The sequence below is a fragment of the Peromyscus eremicus genome, chromosome 3 (assembly GCF_949786415.1).
Source record: "Peromyscus eremicus chromosome 3, PerEre_H2_v1, whole genome shotgun sequence".
Taxonomy (NCBI): Eukaryota; Metazoa; Chordata; class Mammalia; order Rodentia; family Cricetidae; genus Peromyscus; species Peromyscus eremicus.
The window spans coordinates 49,697,584-49,714,778 of NC_081418.1; the positions used below are offsets into that span (position 1 = coordinate 49,697,584).

At 45.6% G+C, this 17,195-nt stretch overlaps 1 protein-coding gene across 3 annotated transcripts in view; it reads left to right on the top strand.

Annotated features, from left to right (window-relative positions):
* Window positions 1–16,780: 16,780 nt before the first annotated feature.
* Ift56 (intraflagellar transport 56) overlaps window positions 16,781–17,195 on the top strand; it is a 48,151-nt gene continuing 47,736 nt past the window's right edge. For all 3 annotated transcript variants that reach the window (XM_059257587.1, XM_059257586.1, XM_059257588.1), the window contains exon 1: window positions 16,781–16,895. In XM_059257587.1, coding sequence (XP_059113570.1) covers window positions 16,893–16,895 — 3 coding nt within the window. In that variant the 5' untranslated portion in view covers window positions 16,781–16,892. The remainder of the gene's footprint in view (window positions 16,896–17,195) is intronic.

The following is a 17,195-nucleotide window of genomic DNA, read 5'->3' on the forward strand; positions in this document are numbered from 1 at the left end:
TCACCCATGTTGGGTGGTCTTCAGTGATACAGCTGTATTTGAGTCATGTCTGCTCCTGTGAGTAACCCCTCACCTGTATTTCTGTAAGTAACCCCAATAAAACTCATGGTTCACCAAATTGGACGCTGGTGGTATCTACACTTTGGTTGATCACAGGCTTCCTATCTGGGATGAGTAGAACTGTGTGTAGCATCTCCTCAGGAAGAGGCTTGCTCAACTTAGGATGCTGTTCTGATTTTTTTTTTCTCTGTCAACTTGATAAAAGCCAGAGTTATTTAGGAAGAACAATCTCAATTGAGAAGATATCTCCATCAGATTACCTATAGGCAAATATGTAGGGCATTTTTTTTTTGATTAGTGATTGATGGAGGAGACCCCAGCCCATTGTGAGTGGGGCTGCCCCTGGTCAGGTGGTCGTGGGCTGTATAAGAAAGCAAGCTGAGTGAGCCGTGGAGGGCAAGCCAGCAGGCCTAGGGGACAGCTTTCTTCCAAGACTGCTTAAGTTCCTGCCTCCATGTTCCTGTTCATGTCCCTACTGTGGCTTCCCTCAGGGATGAACTGTGATGTGCAAGTATAAGCAAAACAAACCCTTCTTCCTCAAGTTGTTTTTGGGCAGGGTTTTCCCACAGCCACAGAAACCTGACAAAGACAGATGCTCTTAGCTGAAGGAACTGTGTGACAACTAACTCTTTCTAAATGACTTTGATCTCAGGTATTTTGTTATTGCAACAGAAGATGGACCGAGGTCGAGTCTAGAGGCAGCAGTGGTGCTGGCTGATGCAGAGTTTGTGTCCTCAGTGAGAACCCAGATCCCTCACAAGTTCAACAATGCTGCTTGCTTTCCAGTGAAGAATGTGAGAAGCAACCCTTTGCTTTGTAAGATGGACCTGAGGATGCTAAGAACCACAGAACTCCAATGCTTAAAATTTTTATTACATTTCTTATTTATGTGTGTGTGCCCACATGGAGATTAGAAGACAACGTGTAGGGAAGTCAGCTCTCTCCTTCCACCAAGTAGGTCCTGGAGATTGAACTCATGCCAGGCTTAAAGGCAAGCCCCTTTTCTCTCTGAACCATCTCCCTAGTCCAGAGATCTACCATGCTTTTTTTTTTTAAACATTTACTTGTGTGTGTGTGTGTGTGTGTGTGTGTGTGTGTGTGTGAGAGAGAGAGAGGATAACTTGCAGAAGTTGGTTCTCTCCTACCATGTGGGTTCCAGGGATTTAACTCAGGCTCTTAGACTGGGCAACAAACACCTTTGCCTGTTAAACGACTGTATATGTCCAAGTATCTCTGATTTTGTTTTGTTTTGTTTTTTGAGACAGGGTTTCTCTGTGTAACAGCCCTAGCTGTCCTAGAACTCCCAGAAATCCATCTGCTTCTGGCTCTTGAGTGCCAGATAAAAATCATGCTCCACCACACCTGGCTGTATCTCTGAAATTTTTAATGAAGTAGCAAGTCACTAGAAAGGATTTAGCTTCCACTCTCCCCCCCCCCTCTGTTTTTCAAGACAGGGTTTCTCTGTAGTCTTGGCTGACCTAGAACTTGCTCTGTAGACCAGCCTGGCTTCAGACACAGAGATCTATCTGCCTCTGCCTCCTAAGTGCTGGGTTTAAAGGCATTCACCACCACCACCCTTAGCTCTTCCTCTCTGGAACACATGTGTCCCCTGCCCCAGGAGCTCTCCCATGCTCTCCACCTCTTTCTCATCAGTTTAGTGGGTTGACGTCAGGCTGTGTGGGCTTATCAAACACTTTGGTGTACTCTGGCTTGATTATCACAGAGGACTGGTGAGTGAACCAGTGGCAGTACTGTAAGAAGTTGTTGTTGAGTCTATGTGACTGTCTACTGATGGACTGGAGTAAAGCATGGACTCACTAATCCACAACTGCCAAGCACGCGCCTTAGGATTCATGCCTGGGCATAGGCTGCTACTTCCTAGTGGTAGTCTACGGTCATTCTCTAAGATCCTAGTTGCTGCAAGGCTCACTGGGAGGTGAAATAGTTAAACAGTTCTTTATCCCTTAGATACTTAGGAGGGGCACCTATCTCTCCCATACCCCTCCACTCTCTAGTAGAGTCACTATTTCAGATGTTTCAGCTTGCTTCCATACTCACCAGATCTTATCCTTCAGGATCAGATGGATGCAAGGAGGAGCGTACCATCCAAGTATGGCAATCTCAAATAGATAATTAGGATTAGGAAAGTGGCAACTGGTGGTTCCCAGAACCCAAAGAACCACTGTAAGCTGGACCTTAGAGAAGACTGCGTTTTACCTAGCTCTCCATAAGGACCATGAGGATGCCTCAGATCTCTGGGTATCAGATGAGCTCTGACCCTGTCCCTAACAGTCCCCCAAACACCTACATATTCCTCTTTCCCCAGCATTGCATTGTTCTGAGATAAGAAATTGCCGTGACATAAGGACAGGGTGGGAGAGGGAGGAGGCTCCTCTTCCTCTTCGTGGGGCCTGATTTGCTTTTACTGCTGACAGAGGCGGGAGACCTCAGACTTCAGATGCCACTGAAGTAGGGACCGAGTGGCCCTCCAATACAATACATGTTTCCCAGAAGGCATCTTGTCAGAGATGATAAACAAATAGTGCCCACTCAGGACAGATAATGCACTCCCAGAGATGCTCCAATCAAGGACAGTGGTTAGGCTCTGCTTGCCTGGGGCTAACATGGTCTAAAGCTGTTCCCACTACTTCTGTCTCCTAGATCAAATGCCCCTCAGAGATTCTCTTTACAACCCTGAGAAAACTTATCTGACTTTTAACCTTCTTACAAATTATACCTTTGGGACTGGAGAGATGGCTCAGAGATTAAAAGGGCTTGCTGCTCATGTGGAGAAGGAAAGTTCTATTCCCAGCACCCACACTGGGCAGCTGAGCAACTTCCTGTAACTCCAGCTCAGGGCATCTGTCACCCTTTTCTGGGCTCCGAGGGCATCTGCATTCATATACACATACCCACACACAGACACATATACATAATTAAAAATAAATCTTTCTAAGAAAAAAAGCAAATGAAATAAACAAATCATACTCTTTGGACGATGTTAGAAAGTGGTTTCCTGGACTGGAGAGATGGCTCAGCGGTTAAGAGCACTGACTGCTCTTCCAGAGGACCCCCAGGTTCAATTTCCAGCACCCACATGGCAGCTCACAACTGTCTGTAACTCCAGTTCTATGAGATCTGACACCTTCACACGGACACAGATGTAAAGGAGACACCAGTGCACATAAAATAAAAATAAATGTTAAATAAATAAATAAAATAAATTTGAGAAACCCACACTGGTCCTATGAGGTGTGTTTTACTCTCTCTTGAAGCATCTTTCTGCTTTTAATAAATCTAACTTTGCTTTATGTTTAGCTCACCTTGAAATCCGTTTCTCTGTTGAAGTCCAGTTCTACCTGGTGGAAGTCTCTGAAAAGAACTGCAGGTGTGCTGTGGGATGGTCTGTATGTCAAGTGTGTATGTCAAATCACTGATTGGCCAGTGGCCAGGCAGGAAGTATAGGCGAGACTTCCTGAGAGAACAGGAAGCTGGGTGAGGGAGACACTGCCAGCTGCCAGGATGACAAACAGCATGTGAAGATGCTGGTAAGCCACGAGCCATGTGGCAAGGTATAGATGAATGGAAATGGATTAATTTAAGCTGTAAGAACAATTAGCAAGAAGCCTGCCACGGCCATACAGTTTGTAACCAATATAAGTCTCTGTGTTTACTTGGTCAGGTCTGAGCGGCTGTGGGACTGGCAGGTGAGAGAGATTTGTCTTGACTGTGGGCCAGGCAGGAAAACTCTAGCTACACAGGTGTCATGTGGAGTTGTGTCCCTGTTAAGTGACTTGGGAGAAGAACTGGCAGAATTATCACAGTACATTATTGAATAGTATTCAAGGCCTCCCCTCAGAGGACATGGCCACCTTTTCAGCCTATTCATTCTGAAACTGGATGCTGCTTTAGGGGGCAAAGAACTGTGACTTACCCTTCCTTGGGTGTGCATATCAAGAGCTGGGATTGTAGACATGCATCATCAACACATCCCTCCTTATTCACCACCTCCTTTTTAGACAGGTGTTGTTAGAATCTTAGATGATCTTTTAATAAAAAAACCCAGAGCCAGATATCAGGGTGTAAGCTGAAAGATCAGAGAAGCAGAACACCCAGTCACTAGTTCTTACCTCTATGAAATTCTCAGCCTAAAGAGAATGAGTTCCTGTTTCCTCACACCTTATATACCTTTCTCTGCCCTGCCATATTACTTCCTGGGATTAAAGACATGTGTGCTTCCCAAGCAAAGGCATGAGATCTCAAGTGATAGGATTAAAGGTGTGTGCCACCATTGCCTGACCTCTATGTCTAATCCAATGGCTGGCTCTGTCCTCTGATCTTCAGGCAAGTTTATTAGGGTACATAATATATCACCACAGACAGGGTCTCACTAGGCATTGCTGGCTGTCCTGGAACTCTCTATGTAGACCAGGTTGGCCTGGAATTCTATGTAGAGCAAGCTAGCCTCAAACTCAGAGAAACCCAGCTGCCTTTGCCATCCAAATACTAGAATTAAGGCATATTCCCTTGAGTTTAATCCCCTTTCTTTACAGAGGGCATGTACTAAACTGCACATTGTTGACCACACTTCTGTTTTCTTCCTTGGGAAACTGTTGTGTGGCTACATTCCTGCTGAGCTACTCTTGGCCTGGCTCCAGAGAGTAGCACCTAGCCCTAATCCATCCTTTATTTAATGGACAACTTTTGTTTCTCTTATATCTTTTGTTTCTCTTATCACCCTATATGAATCTTGTCTCAGAGCATCCCAAAGATCAAAGGCCTATGCAAAACTTGGTTCAGGAAACCTGGAAAACTGGGGTACCTGAGAAATCAAGGAATTTGCACTTGGCATTTTATCTTTGCAAGCTCCTTGAAGGTATGGAAATTAACTGACTAAAGTGTAAATAGAGAGAAAATAAAAATGCCCTGGGTGAAGGGAAAATGCTTCAGTCCATTGAGGCTGGATCCCCCTGCAGCCATGAAAGGCTAGATTAATTCTTAAGCTGCCTCTGAGTCTTCTTTCCATGGATCCCTGGGAACCCACACACCCGTGCCATGATAAACAGTGACAATTGGTGCCCAACATGGGGCTCATGGCCTAAAGAAGGACAAAGGATCCAATGAAGAAGGACAGAGGAGCCAGCAATCTTAAGAACTGGAGGGAAGCGCTCCTAGGGTAAGAAGACTCCAGGATCAGCAGGATCATGGTGAATTTAAACTCCCCATCCCAGAAGCGACAAAATGTACAGTTGCTAAAATGCTTGTTAAAAGAAAAAGCGGTAACTTCACAATTTTTATTTATTATGTATACAGTGTTCTGTCTGCATATACACCTGCAGGCCAGAAGAGGGCACCAGATTTCATTACAGATGGTTGTGAGCCACCATGTGGTTGCTGGGAATTGAACTCAGGACCTCTGGAAGAACAGCCAGTGCTCTTAACCACTGAGCCATCTCTCCAGCCAACTTCACAATTTTTAAAGAGAGAAATAGAATGGCTCTTAAGACAGGAAATAAATCAAGGAAAAAGACCTTTCTCAATAGAGAAAAGGGAAGGAAATAAAATAAAAAAGAAAATCTTCCCAATAGAAAAGAGGGAAGGAAAGGGAATAAAAGAAAATTTCTCATTAGAAAAGGGAGAAAATTTTAATCAAGAAACAAGGATTTTCTGGTAAGAAAGGAAAAAATACTAAAACTAGTCCTAAAGATTAAAAAGCCTCATAAAAGAAAAATAAAGGAAACAAAAAAGCATCTTCCCAGTAGAAATAGAAGAAGAAAAGGCTCTTTCTGATATAAAAAACTGAGGATAGCTAAAACTCTGAGCTCTTTCTGCCTGACCACATAGAGCAGAGGCATCTGAGTTACAAAGAATCGACAGGTGGGTTCACTGCTGCAGACTGAACAGCAACCCCAGAGCTTAGAATTTTGTTGTCTGTTTGTTTAACTTTGGTTTAAATGTTTTTTTGTTTTTCCTGCAGAGAGGGAATAACTCAATATTAAAGATCCCTTCATGGGGAATGTTTTCTGTTTTTCCCCAATGGTGGGGATAACTCATTATTAGTAGTCCCCTCACTGTTCTGTTTACAGTCTCCAAGTTCTTTACAGAGTGTGTCCTTTTGACTCCCACTCTTTGCTTTGTTTTTATGGCTCTCCAGCTTCTGCCCAAGCTGGCCTCGAACTCCCAGTTACCCCTTCCTTGTTCAGACTCCCAGATCGCTGACCTTGTGCCATCAGACCCAGCACTCTGAACTTAGGGAATCTGGTGTACTTCTCCCAAGTGTGTTCCCAACAGCCTTGATGTGGTTCCTCTGAGCCTCACTGTAAGATATAGAGCTCAGAGAGAGCTAACCTGTGCTAATGTGGTTTATCTATTTTCATATATAACTATTTCATAGAAACCTTTTGTTTTTCTTCTCTTTACTTTGAATAGCAACTTAGGAATTTTAATATCACTATGTGTCATCACTTTCTTGGGCTTTGGGAGTTATCATAGCAGTAGTCCTTGTGTCCTGAGCACGAGTCCTTAGGTCAGCAAAAACGACTATATTTAGCATTATATTCCAGCTTGGTGCATAATTTCCTTGGAGGGGTAAGATTGCAAATCAAAATATGTGTAGTCAAGAAAGAGAGCCAGGCAGTGGTGGCACACACCGTTAATTCCAGCACTCGGGAGGCAGAGGCAGGTGGATCTCTGAGTTTGAGGCCAGCCTGGTCTGCAGAGTGAGATCCAGGACAGCCAGGGCTACACAGGACAACAATGTCTCAGAGAGAGAAAGAGAGAGAGAGAGACAGAGAGAGAGAGAGAGAGAGAGAGAGAGAGAGAGAGAGAGACAGAGACAGAGACAGAGAGACAGAGAGACAGACAGACAGAGACATGGTTACGCGGTTACATAGTTGCGTGGACGTGACCGTGTGATCTCTATGCGTGGGCCTGTGTCCACAGGTGTGTCCTGGCCTTTATAAGGCGGGCCCCATGTTCCCCGGTCTTTCTCGCACGTGTCTTTCCACAGGCCTGATCACATCTATCCCTTTCTCTTTGTCTTGATAAAACTCTTGTTAGTGGATTAGGTCGTGTGTCGTGACTTTTCCTTTGGAGCAAGAGCACTGCAAAAAAACCAACACTCGGGGTTGGGGATTTAGCTCAGTGGTAGAGCGCTTGCCTAGCAAGCACAAGGCCCTGGGTTTGGTCCTCAGCTCCGACACACACACACAAAAAAAAAACTTTTGGGGTGCAAAAAATTTATCATCTGGAGGTTCCACCAGGAGGGGTTGATTTTTTCCCCCCACCAGCCCGGGGCCGTTGTTGTACCTATTTCGAGAAACTTCCAGAGACCACCGAGGAGCCGCTTTCTGATGCAAGCACATAAGGGTCCTTTTATTGAGGTTCAACCCCAGGTGCATGGCAGATGGAAGGAAATGTGGCAGCGGCCATGAGCCCAGGTGTAGAGGGTTTTTCATAGGGAAAAACCACAAGCCGGGAATTGGCAATTTGGGATTGGGTAGAAGGGATATGATTTTTTGAAACTATTGGTCTAGACTTTGGGCACGAAACCACATTTGAAACCATTGGGTTAGACTTTTGGTGGGGAACTACAACCCACTGAACAGGACTATCTGGACAGCAGGATTATCTAGATATCTTCAAGGGCCATACTGCAGACAGGATTTCTGCAGGAGGATACTGCTCTGTATCTGTTAGAGTTGTCATGGCACATTCCTGAGGTCCTTCCTGTACAGCAAGTAGTCTGAGATGGTGGCCCTTTCCCTAAGATGGAGCCTGTAAAGTCAAGTCTAGACCTTCACAGCCATATGGTGGGAAAATACCCCTCTCCCCCACACCTGCTCTCCAACAGACTAAGATCTGCTTTCAAGTGGGTAAGTTGTCCTTTCCAAGTCATTGCCTAGGAGGCCCAGGGCCTCTTCAATTTTCGGGGTGTCCAACCAAAGATGCAGCCATGCCAGGTACCCCCCCCCCCCCGCCATGTTCCAGAGCAAAGGGCTGCTTTTGTTCCGTGGGACCCCTTCTCCAGAAGATGTTCCGTTGAAGGGAATTTTCCACACACACCCATTTTTTTGACACAAGACCTACCACAGTGGATGCATTACACTAGGCTTCGGGTCCTCAGCATAGACTTGAGAAATGGGCACTTGCCATTCAAAGTCAGATCCCCAAATGCCCCTGTGGGGTCTCTTACAAAATCTATTCAACTTGGGTCTATCTGATACCATCTGTCCTGAACGTTTGATTTCTCTGAGCACTAAGGTCTGGCCACTGTACGCTAAATGTTACCATTTTCCATCCTCTGAGATCTTGAAAATTTTTGTCGGCTTGGAGGTAATTAGACAGAACTGCCCTGTGTCCACGGTGTTTGGGTTGTGCACTCCTGCCCTCCCTGCAGAGGCCAGTGCCCCACAGCACCGGTCTTGTTGGGTAGGGTCATGGTGCCTCCAGGTTCCCGCCTATCTGGGAACTGGGACCCTGAAAATTTTGCCCTGACCTTGGCACCTGAGACACTGGCCCCTCTTCCACTTCCTCAGAACTCTACTTACCCAGCCCCCTCCTGTGGGGTCGCATGTTCCATTCAGTGGCCAACACTTCTCTATCCACCCCTTCCCCTTCTTCCCCCTCCAGGGTAAATGCCTCCTCCTTACCTGCCTTCCTGTTCTCCCCTCCCCCTGCACTGGCCCCCCAGTGCCTCAACCTACATCCAGGTCCTCTTCCACACACTGGCCTAACGCTCACGAATTTTCCCCACTTGCTTCCTCCCCAGCAGTAGCCATGGTCCTGGCCACCCATTTCATTTCTCAGTCAGCGTCAGATATTATAAAGAAAATTTAAAAGGCTGAGGAAAGTCTGCAAACTCCCCTACAGGAATTGGTGAAAATGGCTTTTAAAGTTTTTAATGCTCGAGAATGACAGCCGAGTCACCCTACAGACACGGCTGCAGCAGAACACGCTCCAAGTCAAGCCTTAGCAGCTGCCCTGAGGCCACCAGAACCCCACAAGGGGGACAAGGGAAGTCGGCCACAAGGCTCCATCCCGCCAGAGCTCAGCCCAAGTTGACTGAAATGCAGCCAGCTGCCGACAGCCTGGGCACTGGAAATCGGAATGCCCCTGTTCGGGGTTGTCCTCTAGGCCATGCCACAGAGGTCCAGCCTCAACAACATTGCCAACTGAGACTCTTCCGGCCTTTGAACTCCTAAGCCTGGCGGAGGACTCACGCGGCCTAGACTTGGTGACTCCCATCGCCCTCTCGGAGCCTAGAGTAACGCTGCAGGTAGCGGGTAAGACCATTGACTTTCTTTTGGACATGGGAGCTACCTATTCTGTTTTGACATCTCACTCAGGTCCTATAGTTCCCTCACCAATTTCTGTCACGGGGGTGGACGGGACCCCTTCCTTCCCACTTAAGACCCTGACACTTCCCTGCATTCTTGCAGGGTGATTTTTCTCACACTCTTTTCTGGTCGTACCTGCTTGCCCTGCACCTCTGCTTGGTGTAATATTCTCAGCTGCTTTGGGGCCACACTCACCTTGGCCCCCACTCTCTCCTGAGTATTTCACAGGTCTATTCACAGGGGCCCTCCAGGTATGTCAGCCTCTGCACCAGCTTTGAGGACACCAACCTGGCTAGGATTGGCAGTGTCATGGAGCTCCTAAAGAAATCTCTCAACATCTCCTGGAAGCTCCACATTCCCTATCGCCCACAATCCTCAGGAAAGGTTGAGAAGGCCAATGGACTCATCAAACAGCTCACCAAGCTCTCCACTGAACTCGGGTTATCTTGGCCCTCCCTTCTCCCCATTGCCCTTACCTGCCTCCGGGCCACAGCTGTCTCCCTGCTCCAAACACCCACAGACCCAACTGCCCTGAGCCTGCCCCACTCTCCCCAGGGGACAGAGTACTCTCAAACAGCTAGCTCTAAGTCTCTCGAGCCCTGATGGACAGGATCTTATACTGTGATCCTCACCACCAAGCTTCTGGGACATCCATGCTGGTACCATCTCTCCAGGCTCAAGGGGGCACCTATTCAGGATACATGGTCTGTCGAGCAGCTGGGACCCTCCACTCTCCAGTTTTCCAAGATGTCCCAATGAAGGTCCTATCTGCTCTTCTGCTCTGTACATTCATCTTTGCAGTACAACTAGGACAGATGTTAATGATCTATTTTTTTCCTAGAAACTTGCCTTCTTTGCTTCCTCAAGAAACAGATGCCTGAGGTCTCCAGGATGACAATCAACCAGATGCTCCTCCACTCACATCTCCTGCTGAATGTGAGTCCACCAACTCCTGACTCCCCCCTTCCCCACATCGTCCTATGCCCACAGGAAGTAGCCAGACTTGAACTGGCAACCCTATACCCAAAGAGTCTGGAATGTTTAGGTGGGAGCTCCGCCTCAACCCCTGGCACTCTGGCATCCATATACCCAAGGAGTCTGGAATGTTCTGGTAGAAGATCTACCTCAACTCCCCTCCCCCATCTCTTTCCCCAAACCTGCCCCTTCAAAGCCCACCAAACACAGCTCCTCCCCCAGAGAGGCTCAAGACCACTCGCATAGGGTAAATAAGCTGCATCCCAGAAAACAGACAGGTGGTTTTCCAGTCTCTTGTCCTATCTCCTCTCTGGGGGGATGGAGAATCACCCAGGAATGCTTTACCCATTAAACTGGGCTTTTTCTAATTCAGTCTGATTTGGTCTGATTTGGATTGCTGCGTCAGAGGAGAGGCCTATTGGGGTGCAAAAAACTTACAACTATTATATTATTCTTGGGTTTTTGGTGGTTTTTCTTCTTTGTTTAATGTTTTACTGGAGGATCTTGGCATAGTTGAGAGTTTCAAAGACAAATCTGTGGAGAGCTCAAAGCTGAGGTTAGGACACACTGGTATAGCAAGCAATAGGAATTAGTTAACTACCAATCAGAGGGAAGCAACACACCGAGAGAATATAATGAGTCAGCTGTGCTAAGTCATAGAACTTAAAAGTACACACATATCTGAGGTGAGTCGGATGGAAAGTCCAAAGTCCACACCGAACAGGTGATACAAGTGGAGAGAGGCAATAGTCACATGATTAGATGGCAGGGGACAGCCAGGGATTTCCCCTAGCTTGAACCTGTGCAAGGGCCAGATTCCTGGAAAGAAGTGAAGTAGGAGAGGATGACGTTGTTAAACAGAGAAGGAAGAGCTAACCACACAGAAGAGAAAGGCCAGTCATTCTCTCAGAATGTATGTAGACTTTGTTGCTGGAGTTGCAATGAGGAACTTCAGGCTGCATTCCCTGTCTTAGAGTTTCTATTGTGAGGAGACACCATGACCACAGCAACTCTTATAAAGGCAAACATTTAATTCAGGTCGCGGCTTACAGTGTCAGAGGTTCAGTCCATTATCATCATGGTGGGAAGCATGGCATCCTGCAGGCAGACACGGTGCTGGAGGATTCTACATCTTTGATCCACAGGCAACAGGAAGTAAACCATGACAGCAGGTGGTATCTTGAGCATAGGAGACCTCAAAGCCCACCCACCCCACAGGACACACTTCCTCCAAGAAGGCCACACCTACTCCAGCAAGGCCATACCTCCTAATGGTGTCACTCCCTATGAGCTTGTGGGGTCCAGTTACAGTCAAACTGCCAGACCCTCACTTCAGTAACACTTCTTACTAGGCATCGAGTTTGAAAGCAGAAGAAATGGACATGTTTGCATCCCTGAGTAGGATTAACTTGGTGCCTAGAGCAAACAGCCAGCTGGCTCCTGGGGAGTTTTGTCTGCGGTTGGCTGTGTGACCTGAGTAATCTGAAATGGCACTGTGACTCCTAAATTAGGTTGTGAAAACCTTGTGGCTTCCTCTTTGCTCTCTACCTCTGGCAAGCCAACTCTCAAATGATGTAGACATTCTAGTCATCCAATGGTGAGGTCCATGTGGGAGCAACTAAGCTCTCCCACTGACAGCCAGTGTTAAATTGCCCAGTAAGTGGGTGAACCACTTGGAAAGGGGACTCAGAGCCTGAGTCAAGACATCATGTGACAACAGCCTAGGCTCACAGCTTGACTGATGCTAGTTTGGGGGTGTTTAGCATTGTTGCTTTGTGATTTAATGAACATTTTCCTGATTACTCATAAAACCAGTGCTTTCCATGTGATAAGATAGAGAGAAAATAAAAACCAATATATAAAAAGTCACAATAGGAATGAGCCTTGCAGGCGAAGACAGGGCCAGCAGCATACTACATCTAGGCTGCTGGTTCTCAACCTTCCTAATACTGCCACCATTTAATACAGTTCCCATGTTGTTGTGACCCTCAGCCATAAATTTTTTTATTGCTACTGAGTGGTGTCTTAGTTCCTAAGATCATCAGCAATATGTGTTTTCCGATGATTGCAATCCACAGGTTGAGAACTGCTGATCCAGGAGTTGTTCATGGTTTGGCATCTTCCTTGAATCTAACACAAGGATGGATGCTGGGCTGCAGACTCCAGGATACTAAGGAGGAGGCTAATGGGAACACCAAGCTCTGAAAACTTCCTAGACATCACCTCTTTAAATAATATGAAGACTTAAGCAAAATGTGCCTGTTCACAAGATGGGCTATGATTCATCCAGAAAAAAGGAATGATGCTCTCACAACCAGAGTCTAGTCCCTAGGGTCCACAGAAAGATGAAAGAATCAGCTTCATAAAATTGTGTTCTGATCTCAGCACACACATCGTCTATTCCTGAACCCAGAGCTCACCAATTTGGCTAGAGAGATTAGCAATTTGCCTTTCTCTGCCTCCCCAGCACTTGGATTACAGAGGTGAACCACTACACCAGGTCCTTCATGTAGATGCTGGGGATGCAAATCAGGTCCTCATTCTTGTGGGCCAAGGACTTTAACAACCGAGCCTTCTCCCCAGCCCCTAAACATTCTTCCTGATGAATATTTATAAATCTAGTGAACAAAAATGAAAAAGCTAACAGCACTTTAATAGAATTACTGTGGTCTGTAGTGGAAACATGGAGATTTATTGTTGTTTTTTTCCCAAGAGATTTTCTTTTTCCCTTTAAGGAAAACCAACCTTACTGAGAAATGCGCAGACTTTCTTTTTTCTGTGCTGCAGATCGAACTCAGGGTCTCACACAAGGTAGACACATTATGTAACGCTGAGCTAGGCCTCTCCTCCCTTCCAGGCCTCATTAAAACTCTTTAATATCTTAACATTCCCTCAGCAGTCCAGGGCTCTGTCATGGACAGAGGCATAATTTCCACAGTGGTTTCCAAGGACTGTAAGTGGTTATCAGTATGCATCAGGGTAAAATTGGAAAAACAGTTTCAAGAACACCCTGGTGAAGGGCTGGAGAGATGGCTCACCAGTGAGGAACAGTCGCTGTTCCTGCAGAGGAGCAGGGTCCACTTCCCAGCACACATGTCACGCAGTTCACAACCGCCTGTAACCCCAGATCTAGGGAATCCAACACCCTCTTCTGACTTCTGTGGGCACTTGCATAGATAAACACAGGCATGTACACATACAATCAAAATAATTATTCTTTAAGAGAATACTGTCATGAGTTCAAAACTAGATTACCATTTAAACAATCAAAATCATATTTCATGGGATGCCCTTTACATAGCATAAGCTATACTCATACTCACTTTAATTGTACACGTCAATGGTTTGGGTAAAGTTACATGGTCATACAACTGTCACCACAATCCAGATATGTATTACAGATCCTTCAAAGCTGCTGTTCTTTCCAAACTATAATAAAGCTGCATGCTGGGTGTGGTGGCGCATTTAATTCCAACACTGGAGAGGCAGAGGCAGGCGGCGGATCTCTGTGAGTTCGAGGCCAACCTGGTCTACAGAGTGAGATCCAGGACAGGAACCAAAACTACACAGAAAAACCCTGTCTCAAAAAAATAAAAATAAATAAATAAAGCTGCAAGTCCTAACTCTGCCTCTCGGCCCTGCAGCCAGCACTCCTATGCTGATGTTATCACATGTTTTATAACTCCAGGTGTTATAATTCTTACAGCTGTTGTTGGGAAGAACGTCTCAAGTATACTCAGGGCCATAGTCTGTCCCTTGTAACTACAGCATATCTCAAACAGCCTCTAAGGCTTCAGAGACGTAAAGCAATACCACAAACTTTCAGAAATCAGAGATCATTTCAACTGATTTAGTAAATTCAACATGGCGGTATACAGCATTATCAGTAACACTGACTTTAGACCATAGTAAGAGAGCCCTCTGCTCTGCATTCTACGCTGACTGTATGCTAAACTAGATAGAAAGGGTCTGCATTGCTCAGTTCTTGTACTCCCTCCTTTCTACCGCGATGCTTAGAATAGTGAATCTGTACCCACGCAACTTCTAGTCTGTTTGCACACTTGAGTAGGGCTCTGCTCTGTGCTTTTTCCCTTTAGGTTCGTGAGACTGACAGATTCTAGGATAAATGGGGGCCTAAAGCTTGACTTTGTAGGCTGAGGTTCCACAGTGATGCATAAGGTCCTTTCAATGCAGATTAAAGCCTGGGGTGAGTAGGGTTGAAGGCTGAGAATCGGGGTTAGGTCTTTGGGTACTGCTGCACCCTTCAAAAAAGTCTGAGAATTCTAAACTGGAGCCCAAACTTCTACATGTTGTTTTATTCATCATGATAGAATGCTAAAACATTTTAGTTAATAATTTTGCTGGGTTGGTTTTGAAATTTTCAATATTTAGGCATATGGAATATGGTTCTTCCTTGTATGATTTCATTTCTATTAAATGTTCAGAATAGGCAAATCCACAGGGAAAGAAAATAAATGAGTTCTTGACGGAGGCTAGAGAGAGAGCAAAATGATGAATGATTGCCGTGCATTGTAGGCTTCCTTCCTGGAATGATCTAGAACTTAAGACTGTTAAGGACACACAGTGTTATGAATACACTAAAGTCTACTGTGTTGTACTTTTAAAAGATGAATTTTATAATTATTTGACTATTTTGACTAAAGTGTCTGTCATCTATATCACACCACGGAAAGTAGCTACAAATAATTTTGTTGAATTTTTTTTTTTTTTTACTGAAAATAGGAATATTTCTGAAATTTGGAAACAAAAGAATTTAAGTGGCGTGCTGGTAAAGCTGTGCATCTTTGAGGTGTATATATTTCCCTTTTGGTATGTATCTCTGTAGACCAATTGGTTTGTGTATATACAGACGTGTATACATAAAGACAGACGTCGTCCACTGTCCGACAGATGGCAGACGTAAGAGGAGAAGCTAAGGCCGGATACAGATAACTATGCAAAGGAATCTCAGAAGTCATACCGACCAGCCTTCCACACATTCATGGTATATGTGAGTCTCTATAGGGCTGTTCAGGTGGTATGCAAAGTAATTAACTGTGTAACCATTATGCCATGTCACCCAAGTTGTTAATAAGATTTTAGGTCTTGGGCTGGAGAGATGGCTCAGAGGTTAAGAGCACTGCTTGCTCTTCCAAAGGTCCTGAGTTCAATTCCCAGCAACCACATGGTGGCTCACAGCCATCTGTAATGAGGTCTGGTACCCTCTTCTGGCCTGCAGGGATATGTGCATCAGAACACTGTATACATAATAAATAAATAAATCTAAAAAAAAAGCCTTAAAAAAAAAGATTTTAGGTCTTTAGTGCATCTGCTCACCCTGAAAGTTTGGATATCCTCTAAGGTCCCTTCTGGCTCCAACAGTCCATGACTCTGTCATTTAAAAATATTTTTGCAGTCATGTTAACACTGTCTTCTGGAGTAAGTCCAGTCAACACGAATTTTTACAGTTTCTAATTGTGTGTAAGTGTGTTGAAGGACCAGCCTGCCTCCTTCTTAGGCTTAAAAGTCATTTTATAGTAAAGATAAACTAGGTTCATTCCTGTTTATCATTAAACCTCTGTTTCTCAAAGATTGGGCTATGCCCCACTTGTAACCTTAACTACAAAAGGTTTTGTACTGCCTGTTTCAGAAATGGCAATCATGTCTTTGTTTCAATGTTGTTTATAACTGTCTTGCAATCTTACCTTTGTTTCAAAAGGTTATATGACCACCTTGTTATGACTACCTGTTGTTATGCCCACCTTGCAACCGGGTCTGTTTCAGGAGTTTGTTAAGATTAATTTACTTTTTATGCTTATGTTCTGCGTCCTGTAACCCTGCCTATTTTGCCCGCCATATCTCCCATTTGGAAACCCCTACTCCTGAGCTGTGTAAGAAACACTTCCTCACATCTAATGTTGACCTCTGGACGCCCCGCCCTAGGGGGAGGTAGCCTGTGTACGCGAATAAACTTGCTTTAATGAATTGCTTGCTTTCATTAATTTGACCATGATGTGTGGCGGTGGTCTTTCCCCTCCCATCGAGGAAATGTTTCGGTGTCACTTATGCCTCCAAACTATCATTTCGTTCAGGGGAAAACAGAGACAAGGTGCCAGACAGCGAGCTGCTGTGGAATTCAACCTAGACCAAACGGAAGTGGTCCTTGAAAATTACCTTCCCAAGAAACTTGTATCTGAAATACACTTCCTAATTGCAATAGTAATTCCAAGTCGCCTTCTCCTAAACTACATTCCTAAGCAGAGACACAAGCACATTTTCGTCCTCAGCACAAACAAGGATCTGTTCCCTTGATAGGAACGTCTTCTCTTCCAGCCGCGGAAACGCATGGAACCAAGAAGCTGCGGGCACTGATTCTCGGGCGAGCTCTTGTCATCGAAGGACCAGCCTCCTGGCGGCGTTGCCGTGGAAACGGAGCTGGCTGTGTAGATGTGGCAAGTCGCCGAGGCATCCAGCCTTTGCTAAGAATCTGCGGCAGGGGCTCACAAGACCGACGCTAAGATGGTTAGTAGCTCTGAATAGTAAGGGGGGGGGGGGGACTTCGAATAGGTTTTTACCCGGGCTTATAACTCCCAACACACTGTTGGATAGAATCTAGGTGTGTCTCCAGAGGGCGATGCTTTTATCCCTCCAGTGTTTCCACCGGGAATAGCGAGGGATGCAAAGAAAATCACCTTGATGCTGTCTTCCCTCCTGCTTCTCCATTTCCCGGCACCAGATCTGCTTGTGAACTGGAAAAAGAGCCAGGGAAGACCGAAATGGTAGAGGCTGCGTGAATTGTTCGTCTATTGTGGATAAAGTAGT